This window comes from Nannobrachium achirus, assembly GCF_963921795.1.
Source record: "Nannobrachium achirus genome assembly, chromosome: 12".
In the NCBI taxonomy this organism is placed as follows: Eukaryota; Metazoa; Chordata; class Actinopteri; order Myctophiformes; family Myctophidae; genus Nannobrachium; species Nannobrachium achirus.
Window position 1 is genome coordinate 13,083,630 of NC_137832.1, and position 17,526 is coordinate 13,101,155.

At 42.5% G+C, this 17,526-nt stretch overlaps 1 protein-coding gene across 2 annotated transcripts; it reads left to right on the plus strand.

Annotated features, from left to right (window-relative positions):
• Positions 1–462: 462 nt before the first annotated feature.
• On the plus strand, positions 463–12,246 carry isl1a (ISL LIM homeobox 1a; the record flags this gene model as incomplete). Of its 2 annotated transcripts, none has more annotated exons than XM_080738928.1 (6): positions 463–517; positions 1,968–2,157; positions 5,902–6,176; positions 9,344–9,639; positions 10,998–11,165; positions 12,130–12,246. In XM_080738928.1, 6 exons carry the CDS (start codon positions 490–492, stop codon positions 12,244–12,246), a joined length of 1,074 nt encoding a protein of 357 aa, XP_080595054.1. The 2 variants fall into 2 exon arrangements, with proteins under 2 accessions (XP_080595054.1, XP_080595053.1); XM_080738927.1 differs by having other exon boundaries at positions 490–517; positions 9,347–9,639.
• Between the last annotated feature and the right edge of the window lie 5,280 nt (positions 12,247–17,526).

Genomic DNA, 17,526 nt, shown 5'->3' on the forward strand with positions numbered 1-17,526 from the left:
ACTCACTCAGTCAACTCACTGCACTCACACATACACTGCGCACACACACACATACACATACACACACAGACAGACACTCACACACACACACACACGCCAGTGCACGCACACACACTCACACAAACACACGCACACACACACACCGGCCCCCAAAGCGGTCTATTCCCCGGGCCGAGCAAGCAACAGCAGCAGCGGTGGTGGAGGCTCGATCCCCCCGCATCCTCGCACTCACTTCGGCTTCGGGCTTTTTTTTCTTTTTTTTTTTTGGTGTCCGGCGCAGGACGCACGGAGCGCGCGGGTCGAGGGACAGTGTGGGACCATTTCTGGACATTATAGGACACCACTGGACATCATAGGACAGCACAGGACGGGGCAGAGGGGGGACAGGACAGGAGGGGGACGGAGGAGAATCCCTTTTTAAAAACAATTCTCCCAAGGTGTGTGTGAAACGATTCTAAAGTGGACCTAACGCCGCCTTACTTTTTGGACATGGGAGATATGGGCGACCCGCCGAAAAGTAAGCTATATTCTACCTTCTCTCTCACACACACACACACACACACACACACACACACACACACACACACACACACACACACACACACACACACACACACACACACACACACACACACACACACACACACACACACACACACACACACACACACAGAGGGAAGAGCGGCTTATTGCCCTGCATAACTACGTTATTTGGCAAGGCTAAACACACAGCCAGTTGGTCCCTACTATCTATGCTGATTAGAGGCAGACTTCTGTTTTCTATGGGGATTTTGTCCAGGAAAGGTACGTTTCATATAATCGTTTTCCTGCCGTCGCCGTTATATTAATCCAGGTAAATTAGTTATTATCATCTAATTATTATTATTTGTTGTTGTTATTAATATTATAATTTTAGATTTAATTGTGATTATAATTAGTATTATTAGTGGTAATAATATTGTGGCAATACTAATATTGCTATTAATTTAACAACAACAACAACAACAACAATAGTTACTACTACTACTACTGCTGCTGCTGTTTGGCTAATAATAATGGGCTAATAATAATAATAGGCTAATAATAATAATCATAATAATAACAATAACAATAACAGAACAATGCCTTATAGACGCATGGTAAATAGAGTTGACACGCCTTAAACAGGTGCCTGTCAGGAGAACTAAACAAGCAGCAAAAAAAGAAAAAAGAAACAGCCTACATTGTGGCTATAATTTATCCACACTAATATTGATCAACACTTTAAGTCAAGTAATTATGTTTTTTTTGTATTAATTTATTTTATTTTAAATGACTTCATATATTCTTTCGTGCACACAATGCCGAGCTGCGTGTGATTGGGAAAATTCGGCACGTCGCAAAATGCCATGCAGTCAATTATCTATCTATCTATCTATCTATCTATCTATCTATCTATCTATCTATCTATCTATCTATCTATCGTGTATATGTTTTGCATCTAGCTTAAGGCAAGACCCAAATTTACTAAAATCGTTGCTTATAGGGATCCCTGGAAAAATAATATATATTTTGAGATGGGGGTCGCACCGTCGCGGTGGCCAAATACATTTCATTGTGGGGGTCCTTGACATGACAAAGTTCGATAACCACTGATATAGCAACATGAAAACTGATAGTATTTAGAAGACATTTGTATAATCGGCCTATTCTCAAACGTTGTCAAGGACTCCCAAAATTATATAGGCTATTTGACCACGGACCCCCATCTCAAAATATCTTGTTCCAGCTTCCAGGGACCCCCACCAGAAGCAAACATTTCAGTTAAAAATGTTATCTCTGAATTTAGGTCTTCATGCCTCAAGCTAGATGCAGAACAGACACACATCCATCCAGCCATTCCATACATGTATATATGTTAGAAGTGTTTCCATTCTAATCCAAGGTGTGTGTGTGTGTGTGTGTGTGTGCGTGTTGTGCTCGTGCAGAAAAGCGCCTGATGTCGCTGTGCGTGGGCTGCGGGAATCAGATCCACGACCAGTACATCCTGCGGGTCAGCCCAGACCTGGAGTGGCACGCGGCCTGCCTCAAGTGCGCCGAGTGCAGCCAGTATCTGGACGAGTCGTGCACCTGCTTCGTGCGCGACGGCAAGACCTACTGCAAGCGGGACTACATCAGGTTGGTGCACGGGGTGTAATATAGTCAAAGCTGTTGTTGTTGGGATGGTGGTCCTCAAAGACGTGCTGTCCATGGGACGGTCAGGGTTCCCTTGACTGTGGGTCTAAATGGGCCCCCTTGAAAGCCTGTAACTCTGAGAGGGTACAAATTTTATACCCTGTCAGAGTTAAGTCAGGTCCTTCAAAATGTATCAGTTTGAGAAACACTGCAACTATAGGCGTTGGTTGGTGGACAATATTCAAGCGTTCTAAAGCGCAAATTGCAATGTAGTCTACGTGTTTCTTTGTGAAATTATGTAGGCCTATATGTAAGCAATATGGTTGCTGCATTCCCTTTTAGAGCTTTTTTTTTTTTATATAAGAAGAAGAAAACAATTATTTTCATGAATCTTCGAAAAATGGTGAAAATAGCCGTCCTAAGCTCACTCACGCCTCGCGGAGCAACGCGTTTGAGTTAAAAGTATTTGAAATATGGGGCACTTTACATGCATTTAACGGTTAATTCATAATATGATACATTATTTATTCATATTTTTGTGCGGTTTTTTTTGGGGTCCCCAAGAGCCCGTTCCGATTCCAAATGTATTATTATATTATTTCTATTTGAAAGGTAAAAAGCAAGTAGCCTAATAAGTAAAGGTAGGCTATAGGCAATATACTGTCCACTACCACGATGACAATCGATAGATATAGGCACAAAGGATCACGCGATGGAATGGATATAGATTATAGATTATTATTTAGCTGGCCTTATGAAAGAAAGTCACAACATGAGATTGTGTGTGTGTGTGTGTGTGTGTGTGTGTGTGTGTGTGTGTGTGTGTGTGTGTGTGTGTGTGTGTGTGTGTGTGTGTGTGTGTGTGTGTGTGTGTGCGTGCGTGCGCGCGCGCGTGCGCGTGCGTGTTGTTTTGTGTGCGTGGGGGGTGGTCTTCTTATCAATGTACAAATCTGATGACAAATATTACGAGCAAGTGACGTTTAGCGAATTAAGAGAGCAAATCGTTAATTGTTTTTATCCAGCCTATCTGTAGGGCTAGGCGGCACCACGCTGGCCATATACTGTATAGCGGAATGGAGGGCATTCTCTTTATTCTTTTTTCTTTTTTTCTTTTTCATAAATAAACACGATAAGGCGCTGATAACATTGTGGCTGCGGTCTTATCAGAAAGTCTTTCTGTGCGGCACGATATGCCTCAGTCAGTCATTTGATATTTCTTTTTTTCCAAACAATGTTATCATCAAATAGCTGTTTAGGAATAATGTCACACCCATCATCATAATAGGCTATTATTTTATTTGCCTTACCTAATTTTCTTCTGACAATAGGATTATATATATATATATATATATATATATATATATATATATATATATATATATATATATATATATATATATATATATTCACACACATATATGAATTGACTCTGAATGGCCGTGACTTTCACTGCAACAGTATATTGAACAATGGTCTGTTTTCTTTTTTAAATCTATAATCTTCTATTATCAGAAAGTATATAAGCCATGGTGATGATGATGCGCTCGGTTACAGATTAACCCATAAACCAGCCATAACAAACACACTGTTGTAATAATAAAGCATGTTATTATTGCAGGGGGACATGCACGATGCACCGCCATATTGCGTATAGTTTTTGTTTTCACTTTTTAACTGATCGCTGAAAAATGTGCATGTTATATGGATCTCAAAACTTGTAATTAGACAATAGAAATACAAATAATAACAATAATAATCATAGATAATAACAGATGACGATTTGGGGCTAATAGTCTAATGATTAGACTAATTTGGACTGTGATAATAATTATCGCAATAACATACCCCACATAAATCGCTATTCCAGTAACAGTGGTGTTATTTCTATCCGACTATTAGCCTACTGTCATCCTAATGATGTCTTATTATAACAGGCCTATTATTATTATTATTATGCCATCATTATCGTCATGCTTGTCACCTGCTCTGTGGTTTCTATCATGTTGGCTCGGCTTGGTTTTATTGTATAGTATGAATGAATGAACTAATCGCAATTATTTGACATAATGGCAATTATTTTATCATCATAATCGTTTCCATGTTCAAAAAAAAAACAGTGTACATAGCAGATCTACAAGCTTACTGTGAGCTTTTAGATCAGCTATTTCCACTATACATTCTTTTTAAAGTAGGCTATAGAGTTGTCAAATATGTCAGTCATTTCTTTGTCGTGTAGCCTATTTAGGTTATGCGTCATATCTGCCACGCGGGCAACTTCAAAGTTCATTCATATAACCACCACAACGATGTTGTCGCTTGCCAGAGAAAAAAGAAAGCAATTTAAACCCAACAAAAAAAGCAGAGCTTCTTCGAGTGAGCGGCGTCGAGGCGACACCGCGGTGTGTGTGAAGGAAGCCTCCTATAGTATAGAAAGTGTGTCAAGCTCTTGCTTCGCCTCCAGCGACAAAATAAAACGCTTCAATCCCAGATGGCCGCGTGCCCGTGAGACACCCTATAGTCCTGTCCCGACACCCAATCCTATCCGTGTGTGTCCCGTCCTGTGTGTCCCCTTAATTCTCCCCTTGTCCTCCTGTACCCGGTCTTGTCCCCTAGCTTGTCCCCTTGTCCCCGAGGCCCCAAAAGACCCGCAAGACTTCAACACAAAAACACCATGGATTTTTCACTAAAAGGACTATATTTAAAAAATGTAAATTAAACAAACACATCTACAGACGCATGGCGTTATTTTTCTATTTATTTTATTTATTTCTCCTGAAAAAAAAATAAAATACGAAATACCTGAAATGTGTTACAAAAAAAAATCCTTGTATAGGAACGTTTAAGGGATAGGCCTATTAACTCGTGACCCATAAAAACGGCTTTACGATGCTTGGGAAAACACTGTCCCTTTCCCGGACGAATCCTGTGTCCCCCCCCCCGTACGGGATTAAAAATAAAACACTATAAATGTCCCCCTCCCTGTTACAGGCTGTATACGGTATAAAAGGCTCCACATCACTGGTTGGTTCGGGGGCCATTTGTGGGTCGCAGACACATTTTTTTTAAAGGTCCCTTCATTTTCCCCATATTTTGTTTCAATTATTAGACCTATATGATGATTTCAAAACATTTCCCTCAAAAACAATACCAAAAAGGCAAAAAAAAAATGTTCACGATTAAAATCTAATAAGAATAATGAAGAAGGGGAAAATAGCAGATCTACAAGCTCACGTTGTGTGTGCTTGTTCTTTGAGCGTGCTATTTCCACTATAGGCCTAGTTTGGGTCAAAGGCAGGGCAATTTCTCTTTTGGGTCACAAGCTAAACGGTTTGGGAAGCAATCCACCCCCGGCCCCTTATAAAGTCCCCAATATACAGTAGGCCTATAGATATCTATAAATAAATGTCCCCCCCCCTTAAAGTCCCCAATACAGGTTACAGAGATCAAAATATCTAATCTAAATGTCCCCATGTATGTCCCCAATACAGGTTACAGTTACAGAGATCAAGATATCTAAATAAATGTCCCCCTTATGTTATGTCCCCAATATACAGGCTATATGGCATCAAATGCGCAAAATGCACAAAAGTAGTGAAAACAGCAGATCTACAAGCAAACAACGCCGTTTTCACGAGTTTAAATCATTTAAAAAAAATGATAAAAACAAACGGTTTTGGACATACAAGGTTTCCACCCGACAACGACGAAATTATATCTAAATGTCCCCCACCTTTATGTCCCATGCAGGCTATACGGCATCAAGTGCGCAAAATGCAACATCGGCTTCAGCAAGAACGACTTCGTGATGCGCGCCCGGAGCAAGGTGTACCACATCGAGTGCTTCCGCTGCGTGGCGTGCAGCCGCCAGCTCATCCCGGGCGACGAGTTCGCGCTGCGGGAGGACGGCCTCTTCTGCCGGGCGGACCACGACGTGGTGGAGCGGGCCTCCATGCAGGCACAGCAAGGCCAGGGGGACGCGCTCAGCCCGCTGCACCCCACCGCTAGGCCGCTACAGATGGCAGGTAAGGTCATCATGCACCACTACCAGTCAGTGGATGGATGGATGGATGGATGGATGGATGCAGGGGTGTCGCACCAAATTCTGGGCCCTGGGTACAAGGACTCGCTCACATTTTGTGCTTTAACTATTGAAAATGGCAGATTTACAAGCTCACAGCGAGCTTGTAGATCTGCTATTTTTCAATAGCTAGAGTATAAGATAATTAAGGCCCCTCCACCTTCGGCCCTAGTAACTACCCCCCCCCCCCCCCCCCCCCCCCCCCTTGTGACATCCCTGGATGGATGGATCATGGATGGATGGATGGATGGATGGATGGATGGATGGATGGAATATTCAGTGGTTCTCAACCTGTGGGTCAGGACCCCCATGGTGGTCCCCAGATTAAGACCTTTTTTGTATAGGCCTACCTCTGGTCAAAAAATGCGAACATTGTGAAAATAGCAGATCTACATGCAAGAACAGAAGGAGTTACTGCTACTCAATTCCAAATGCTTGTCAGGTTGATGGGGGGGAAATTGATTATTTCACACAAACACACACACACACACACACACACACACACACACACACACACACACACACACACACACACACACACACACACACACACACACACACACACACACACACACATTTCAGGAGTTATATAAAGTGGGTGCATGAATTAACACTGAGAATTGTATAACTGTCTTATTACAAGGCGATGCTGCTAACATGCAGGCTATGTCACATCTCTCTCTCTCTCTCTCTCTCTCTCTCTCTCTCTCTCTCTCTCTCTCTCTCTCTCTCTCTCTCTCTCTCTCTCTCTCTCTGTCTGTGCGTGTGTGCGTGCGCGTGCGTGTTGTTTTCCCACTGAACTATGAGTGGGCTCGTTTGTCTTTGTCCACTGCAGGAAGGGGGGCGATGCTGACTTTTTTCATGTTTTGGTGACTTGTTTGGAAGTACAAATGACAATATTGTGTCAGTGATGATGGCAATGATGACAATGACACGGTGATGATCAGATAAGCGTATAAGCATATCTGCGATTCATTATATAGGCTTATGAATGCTTTATAACACTGTTGTGAGATGTAGTCTTTTTCTTTCTTTCTTTCTTTCTTTCTTTCTTTCTTTCTTTCTTTCTTTCTTTCTTTCTTTCTGCCTTTTTTCTTATTTCTTTTGCAAATAGCATAGCCGATCATGCTGACTAGAGATTATTTTTTTTTCTAATTATATAGACTATTATTAGGTCTATATTTTTCGTTGTACAGGATATTTAGACCAGTTACTTAATGCTTTTGAAGGAATGCGTGTTATGGGCCTATATGTGCTGCACAATACAACTTAATACATAACCAAAGGGTCCATTTGGTCTCGGAGTTAACTACATTTGTGTATAAGTAAATCTACAGACTATTTTAATGTTAAATATGGCTACACATGCATACATAAATCTAAACCTATCATATACTGCAGAAAGATGTGGATGACACGTATTTGCAGTTTGCGTCATGCTGGCTGTTTTTGCGTCAGACACGCGGAGATGTTTATCATTAAAGAGGGTGATTCTTTGAGCACGAAGAGAAACACGACAGATATTGCTGCTTATTTCGTGTCGCCGGTGTCGGCAACAATTAATTTCAGCCACCAACGGCGTACTTATAGCCTATATCTAGGGCCTAGGCTAGCCGCCATGCTTTCATTTTAACCCAGTTTTTAGTCTACATTTTCCAGGCCTTCTGTTTAGGCCTGAAAACATTGGGCTTGTTTCTTCGGTCGCTGCTCGAAGGCCTCCTTGTTTTGTTCGCTCTAAAGTGTGTTTTGACGTAGAATGAATGAAGGGGCTGCGGTCGTGTTGAATAGACAAGTGGGAGGTGTTGTCACAGTTAGGTTACAGTTTAAGTTCTGAGGCCTAAATATGAGAGTTTACGGCCTCCAGCGCTCGGCTCTCATGTCTCCATTGTCGGCGATAAAGAGAAGCACGCCGTAATTGTTGGTTGTTAACAAATGCAGATAGTTTAGAAGAAAGACCGTGGTTTTCTTCTTCTTCTTCTTGTGGTGATTGTCACTGTTGAATTTGGCCATATACGCGTAAAAGGAAAGTCCCCCGCACTGTCTATATCAAATGCAAATATTATACTGCTGTATATATAATAGCCTACATTGGAGACACGCGCCGTTTCTGACATCCACGATTAAACTTGTCCGGGTGGAATTCTTGTTATATATGAATTATATTGTACTTTTAATGGGAATCTGAATCATGACGTTCATCTCTTGTCTTGGACTTATAGCATTGTTTGTGGACGGTGGTTGGAAGGGGAAGGCCTTGCGACCTAGATACCCCATTCAACAGAGACTATACTACTACTTTATATTTAAGATGCCATAAATGCATATTAAGCTGGATGTTTTAGGACTAATGTCACACCCATCGTAATAGGCTATTATTTGTATTTGCCTACCTAATTGTCTTCACAACTGTGATATAGGTCTAGGTATAGGTCTATAGGCTAGCGTGCGCTGATGAGAATGTCAAATGGACTATTGGTCTGTAGCTAAAGAAATGCATGCAATCATTTCCCGGTAACAAAATGGAGCAATATGCTATTATGCCATGATCAGCTGTATAAACTCATGATAAAGCTGATGAAGCGTTGAAGCTTCATACCCTGTATAGGCTATACCGACGTGTGACATGGCTCTGTTTACACAATGCTGTAGGCCTACCCCCTCCACTGTAGGCCTACATATCGTCATTGTAGGGCAGAAACCTCGTATCTCCAAGTTTCAAATTTGTACATTTTTTCTGCAAAGCAAAGCCCTGCTTCATCATACAAGGCCGTCGCTCAAAAGTAGTGAAAACAGCAGATCGGCTGTTTTCACTAGTTTAGATCATTTTTTTAAATGATAAATACAAAACGAACGGTTTTGGACAATTGGACACACAAGGTTTCCACTCGACAACGAAGACAGGCCTATGTATGTTCCCCATTTTCAACTGTTTCTATGATGTTTTGAAACTTGCTTCGGCAATGTAAACTTACGTTTTCTCATGCCAAAATAAATCTCCCTTTTTGAATCGAATCGATAAACAATATGTCCCCCTCTTCTCCTCTCTCTCCCCCAACCCCACTCCACTCCACTCCACCAAACCGTCCGTGCGCGCATTGATGCACATCCCAGCAGAGCCAATCTCGGCGCACCGCCAGCCGTCGGCGCTGCGGCCGCACCACGTGCACAAGCAGCCGGAGAAGACGACGCGCGTCCGCACCGTGCTCAACGAGAAGCAGCTGCACACGCTGCGGACGTGCTACAACGCCAACCCGCGGCCCGACGCGCTCATGAAGGAGCAGCTGGTGGAGATGACGGGCCTGTCGCCGCGCGTCATCCGCGTGTGGTTCCAGAACAAGCGCTGCAAGGACAAGAAGAGGAGTATCCTCATGAAGCAGCTTCAGCAGCAGCAGCCCAACGACAAGACGGTACTGGTGACACCTTTTTGGGGTTTTTTGTTTTAAACCATGTCAACTAAAAAAAGGCAGTGACTTCCAACCTTTTTTCGTTCTTTTTTCTTTTTTTTTTACCATGTCAACTAAAAGGCAGGTTCTCAAATGAGGTGGTCTCCCCTAGTCCCCTTATAACGTTGACAGTGTACAAATGGAACCAATTTGGTTCCATTTGTATGCTGTCAAAGTTACATAGGCCTACCATATCAACTAAAAAGGCAGTGAGAGGTTCTCAAATTTGAAGGTCTCCCCTTAACTTTGACAGTGTAGAAATGGAACCAAATGGAGGGTTAGGGTCCATTTGGTTCCATGGGTATGCTGTCAATGTTTCAGACTTGTAAAGGGTCAATTTAGACCCCCATGGAATTGACTTATTTGAGAACGACTGAATAAGACAGTATACTGTCCCCTCTAAAGCAGTGGTTGGTTCTCAAACCTTTTCATGTCAAGGACCCCCCAAATTGACCCTTCATGCCCGCGGACTCCCGTTTGAAAAATATATGCCCCCGTATAACGAGAAGATTTTCAGCAATTTTAATTTCAAGGGCCCCAGTTTGTTTGACATGCATTAGGCTATGGACCCCCATGTAATGGCATTTCTATCCCCGAAGCCCCACGTTATATTATAAAATCAATGTCAATGTAACTCAGAAAGCAGAAAGTCGATTTAACTCAGAAAGTTACAGAAAAGCTTGCAAAAAAAAGGTACCGTTTTTGTCGCTGGGCTGCTGCTGCCGCAGCTGCTTCATGAGGATGTCCCACTTTTTGTCTTTTAAAAGAAAAATAGCAGCTTGTAGGTCTGCTAATGTATACATGCATAACGTCTGTGATGCTGTTTAATTATATAAAACATATATAGTATATACACACACATATATAGGCTATAGAGGCGCGTGCAACCGGCTTAATTGATTGATTGAATACTACTTTATTATTCATTAGAAATGTAAAAACAGCACGTGCATATGTGAGATATTTATAGGCTAAACGCATAACACAAAGACTTCCATTGCTCCTATAGGCTATGTGCTTCTATTACACACACACACACACACACACACACACACACACACACACACACACACACACACACACACACGCACACGCGCACGCGCACACGCACACGCACGCACACGCCCGGAGCAATCCTATAGGCCTACATTCTATCTTTGAGATTTTCGTAAAGTAAAAGATGATAAACGAACGGTTTTGGACATATAGGACAAGGTTTCCACCCGACAAACAACACATAATGTATAATTTATCAATATTATTAGTTTTTCGTTTTAGTGAATGCAATCGTGATGGTTCTCTCTCTCTCCTCTCTGTAACAGAACATCCAGGGAATGACGGGCACGCCCATGGTGGCAGCCAGTCCGGAGCGCCATGACGGCGGGCTGCAGGCCAACCCGGTGGAGGTGCAGAGCTACCAGCCTCCGTGGAAGGTGCTCAGTGACTTCGCACTGCAGAGCGACATAGACCAGCCTGCCTTCCAACAGCTGGTGAGGAGACTGAGTATACACTGGGCATGGCCACGGAGGGAGGGAGGCAAAGAGGGATAGATAGATAGATAGATAGATAGATAGATAGATAGATAGATAGGGCTCCCAGGGGACTGTGTTATGGCAGGGAGGAGAGAAGGGGAGAAAAGTGACCACTCCAAAGCCATAAACAAATAAAATGGAGAAAAAATGCCTCTTGAAGCTTGTAGAAACGGCTATTTTGTTGCTATTTCGCCGTGTCATTTAACTCCGAGATGTGCAGAGTGGATGCACTGCGATTGATTGATTGATTGATTGATTGATTGATTGACTGATTGACATTGAAAAATGTATTTCGTGGATTTACGAAAAGGGGACCTGAATGAATGTGAGGTTAAATGCATGGTAGGCCTAAGGTTGTGACTCCAACTGTGACAGACGGATGAGCAATAAACCCCCCATTTAGTGAGCAGCTTTGTTTTAGTTTTATATGGTTTCATTCGTATGAGGAAAACATATACGTTTAACATGGCAAAAGAAGTGTCTAAAATACACGTAATATATCGTCGTTGTCGGGTGGAAAACTTGTATGTCCAAGACAGTTCGTTTTGTAGGCTATTTATCGTTTTAAAAATGAACTAAACTAGTGAAAATAGCAGATCTACAAGCACCTCGCGGTGCCAGGCGTCTGCTCGCGGTGCCAGGCGTCTGTGTGCTTGTAGATCGGCTGTTTTCACTACTTTTGTGCGACAGCCTTGTATGATGAAGCAGGGCTTTACTTGGTAAAAAAAACATACAAACTTGAAACTTGGAGATAAGAGGTTTCTGCCCGAGAGTGCATGACGATATAGGCCATGCGGCGATATGTCTATGGATTAGCAGCCTTATCCATCCTCCAAAACACTGTGGATTAACATTCTGCCATGCACTTTCGTTCTCAGGCCTGCCTTAACGCGCTTTCGTTCCATTTTTTCCTTCTCCACAGGTGAACTTCTCGGAGGGAGGCCCCGGCTCCAACTCGACGGGCAGCGAGGTGGCGTCCATGTCGTCCCAGCTTCCAGACACACCCAACAGCATGGTCTCCAGCCCCATCGAGGCGTAAACAACAACAACAACAACAACAACAACAACAAAAAGACCAATATATACGAACACAGCTCCCAACGACTCAAGTTTCTGAGCAAAAAGAAGAAAAAAAGAAAAGGAAACAGATAAGAGGTTTATATTATGATGATGACGAGGAGGAGGAGGAAGGGGGGAAGGAAAGAAAAAAAGAAACAAAGAAAGAAGAAAACCCCTCTGGGACACCCAAATGTCAACTCTGCTCTCATTCCATCTGAAGAATATGAGAAGAGATCAATCGTCTCTCCTCTCTCTCTCTATACACTACTAAGTCTCTCCTCTCTCTCCGACTTGCACGAAGCCTCTTTAATAACGGGATCGCTGCTGGTTTGTTATACACTGTGAAGACAATCATTATGGGATGGATGTTGTATACTGTATATACATAATATAGGCTACACACACACGTTGCATCCTTTACCCCGGGCTGGCTGCAAAACGACACAACACGCGCGCGCGCGCGCGCGACACACACACACACACACACACACACACACACACACACACACACACACACACACACACACACACACACGCACACACGCACACACGCACACACACACACACACACACGCACGACACAAGCACTCTCGCGCTGCAACGAGGGGGCAGCGCGGTTCCAGACCTGCCCGTGCGTAATTACGCGCGCGTCAAAAGAGGACGGATTGATCGCTCCATCATCATGATCCCAAAGCCTGGTGCTGTCTGTCTGTCAGTCAGTCAGTCAGTCGGTCTGTCTGTCTATGTGTCCGTTGGTCTGTCTGTCCGTCCGTCCATCCGTTCAAACTGCCTGGTTATTACAGTGGTTTTGCCAAATACAGAAACAACGAAAGAAACCAACACCAACTATACAACAACATCCCATTCTTCAACGGAAAAACAAAAAACTAAACAAGACACGGACCTCTCTCTAAAGGATACAGAAAAACAGAGACACACTTTAAACAAAACGACGCTTTAAAAGTCCGGACACAACTTTTTTTTGCTCTCCTTTTTGTTGCGCTATAGGCAAAAATCCCGACTTGCAGGCAGCGCCGCGTTTGAAAAAAAGGAAACGAGAAGAAGAAAAGAAGAAAAACTGACTCTGGTGTTTGTTTTTATGATATTATTTAATAATAGCTTGACCTGAGATTTGACCCCCCTAGTTATGATATAACATTTGAGGGGGGGCAGAGGGGGTTGGGGTGGGGGGAGGGAGGAGGGAGGGGAGGGCGGCATTGCTTTTTCCATTTTTGTTACATAAAAAATCCTTCAAAGGCCCATAAAGTACTAAAGCATTGCAACACGTTACCTCTATTTTTGCCACAAGCTTCGTGGGAACTTCTGTGTGTGTGAGTTAAAACAAAAAAAGACAAAGAAAAAAAGGTGTCCGTCCGAGAATTATGCTTTTCTTTTCTTTCCCAAAGATGTGTAAAACTAAAAACAAAAAAAAAACTAAAACTAAAAAAAAATATTAAGTTAAAAAAGGACCATTAGCTCTTGAGATTTTTTTTGTTTGTTTGTTTCGTTTGTTCCTGTGCAACAAGATTATTTATTATTTATTGTCGAAAGACCTGATGCCACTTTTGTGTAACTTTCTTTACTGAAGTAAAAAAGAAGAGAAAACGATGAGACTGTACCATGTTGTTGTCAAATCATTTTTCTTTGCCCTGAACTCTTAATGATGAGATGGTTAGGCTATAGGTCACATAAAGACATAATCAGTCTCTGCACCCAATAGCCCATTTAGTTTGCAATCATATCGTTTTTAGTAGGCTATAATAACCTCTCCATATTCTGAGAACTTTAGCCAAAAATAGCAGATCTACAAGCTCACAACCATGAGCTTGTATATATTGGCTATTTTCGGCAAAGAGGTTTGGTGTAGAGGGGGAAAAGAGCAGATTAAGTAGCCTACAGAGTGAAAGGTCAGGTTTTTAAGTAGGCTATATGAGTGTGGTTAAATATCTGAAAACACAAATTGAAGGAGGAATCCAAAATACACTGATGATTGTGCTGTGAAAAGGTTGTGGGGGGTCCCTGCTTCATCTCTCTCTCAGCTAAGGGGTCCTTGGCCTAGACCCCTGTCGTAGCCTATAGCCTATAATATGCCTTCTTTGCTATATATATCCAGCGTGATTTTAGCTTTTGTTTTTGTTGCTGACTGGTAGGCTATAGAAGGATGCGTAATTCATGCCCTGTCGCATGAGATAAAATACGTCGGCGTCTCTTGCCAAATATAGCAGATCTACAAGCTCACAATGCTTCACGCATTGTGAGCTTGTAGATCTGCTATATTTGGCAAGATACACTGACGTGTGGCGAAGCATAAACAAGGCCCATAGGCCCTACATCTTGCGGAATGGATGGATCAATCCTCCATAGGCCTAGATGCGTTCTCCCTGCGTGTGTCTATTCTGCATCTAGCATGAGGAAAGAAAGACCCACATTTTCAACTCAAATCTTTGCTTCTGGGGGTCCCCGGAACGACATATTTTGAGATGGGGGTCCGCGGCCCGCTCATATCTTGGACGATTCTATATACAAATGTCTTCTAAATCTGTTTTCTGAAAACTTAGTCGCACCGCGAGGCATTGTGTGCTTGTAGATCTGCTGTTTTCACTACTTTTGTGCGACAGCCGACAGAAAAAAATGTACAAATTTGAAACTTGGAGATACGAGGTTTCTGCCCGACAGTGACAATTTACTTTGTTGGCCGCCCAGCCCCCAAAATGGAACGAAGGCCGACATTTTATTTTTATTTTTTTCCTAATGAACCGGCCGTTCGGGAGTTGTCCCACTTTTCCCAATGGACAGCACGTCCCTGCTTCATATAGGCACCTGCTTTCCCCACCATGATATTTGATTTGTTTTGGGCATTTTGCTGTATGGTTTGACCAAATGACAAGATGAGGCTTATGGAAACATAATTCATGGGGGGAGGGGAAAAAGAAAAGAAAAAGAAGATAAAGAACTTAAAGAGATTTCAACTATTTTCAAAGGAAATTGGGCCTAAACTGGAAGAACTCATGACTGGCATTTATTGAGGGATACAAACAAGAGTCTGATGGGCATCTCTTATTTTATTTCCTGCAAAATGTGGAAAAAAGTATGCTTATGAAAATGGTCTGAAATAGTGTTAGGAATACCATACCTATTTATACCCTTCAACCTCTTGTTTATGTCATAACTTCCTGTAATATTAGCCTTTGATTGATTGATTGATTGATTGATTGATTGCATTTATTAGCAGTTTGCAAAACAGATCAGTTATTAAGACACCTCAGGTCGCGCCATGTCTTGGCCATCTGGCCAGTGAGGTATATCGGACCAGTTATCCATACTGTATATGGAGGAGACCCCTGGTACCCGTAAGGAGACCCTACTGTATATGGAGATGCTGTGAGAGCCCAAACATGCATATTCACTTATTCGTTATGTGAAAGTCCAATGACACCTATCACATATCTGACATCATACATAATGGTATTCTGACTTGGCCATAAATGGATTCTGTTAGTGTGGTATGTGGCCGATGTGGCCTCCATATATGGGCATTCCCATATGAAGTCTTGTTAGATATGGGCTTAATATTGATGACATCAGGGAACTCCATATATGGGCATAAAAGGGAAGTCAGAGCATGATGTCAGAGTGGCAAACCCATTCTGTTAGAGTGGTTCCCCTGACATCACAGTGACGTCAGAGCATGATGTCAGAGCGGCAAACCCATAGACCTTACAAAAGTGTGATATTAAACAATAATGCTAGAAAGGACAACACAAAAAGCCTTGAATGTCAAATGTTCAAGAATTGTCAGACTAGGCCAGGGGTTTTCAAAGTGGGTGACGGGGCACCCTGGGGTGCCGCGAGATAATTTGATAATATTTGGAATTTATTTGGACACTTGAAAAACTATTTAGTATCATTTTAAACTTGAAGTACAAAGTTATTTTCAGTCAGTTCTAACCAAAATGGCTGTTATCTCAATGTTTTCCTCGCAACATAATCACTAAAATATCGTCACTGTCGGGCAGAAACCTCCTATCTCCAAGTTTCAAATGTGTACGTCTTTTGGTAAAGCAAAGCCCTGCTTCATCATACAAGACTGTCACACAAAACTAGTGAAAACAGCTGATCTACAAGCACACAACGCCTCGCGATGCGAGGCGTTGTGTGCTTGTAGATCTGCTGTTTTCACTAACTATAGATGATAAATACAAAACGAATGGTTTTGGACATACAAGGTTTCCCCCTGGCCTAGGCTATACTTTATATTACCTCAGACCATTGTGTCCGGGTAGCTCAGTCGGTAGAGCTCTTGCCTTTGGACTACAATACCATGGGTTTGATCCCGGGCACGTATGAGTATAGCATAGTTTGGGTGTGCAAAGTCATGCAGCAAGTACTGGGAGCTGATGGTAGGTGTGGCCTCCACCTCAGCAGTCCATCTCCCAGGGGTCTAGTGCATTGTAACGGGGACAGACTCCTGCGTGTTATCGGCTGATACCGACAATAAGCCACTTCCGACCTACTTATTGTCCAAATCATACATTTATTATTTTGTTTTATTGATTTTTTCTTTTTTTACATTTTGGAAAGGGAAACGTAGAGGTTCCCAGATTTCAGGTTACCATTATATCGTTGTTGTCGAGTGGGAACCTTATATGTCCAAAACAGTTTGTTTTGTATTTATCATTTTAAAAATGATTTAAACTAGTGAAAACAGCTGATCTACAAGCACACAACGCCTCGTGTGTTTGTAGATCGGCTGTTTTCACTACTTTTGTGCGACGGCCTTGTATGATGAAGCAGGGCTTTGCTTTGAGAACAAATGTACAAATTTGAAACTTGGAGATACAAGGTTTCTGCCCGACAGTGACGACATACTATTATAATACATATAGGCCTAACACAATATAGGTTTAATGACGTTAATATCCTAGGGTTCGGGTCTGTGCAGGCTTTCCCATAGTGGGTGTCTTGACGCATGTCCAAGGGTGCCGCAGAATTCCTGGGTAAATATTTGGAATTCATCAATATCACTTCAGTTGAAGCACTTCGACCTGCACTTAGTAAAACAGACCTTTAGATGCGTTATACTTGGTGCTCTCTTTTTCAGTCTACCGTACAAGTCTCCTCAGCAAAATTAGCAGATCTACAAGCTCACAATGCGTCGTTGTGACGCGTTGTGAGGGGGCAGACACGTGCACACATAGACATCAAAGGGGGCTTGAGCCCCTGCCATTTGATCCGTCTGTAAAACGTTCCCTCTCCAGAC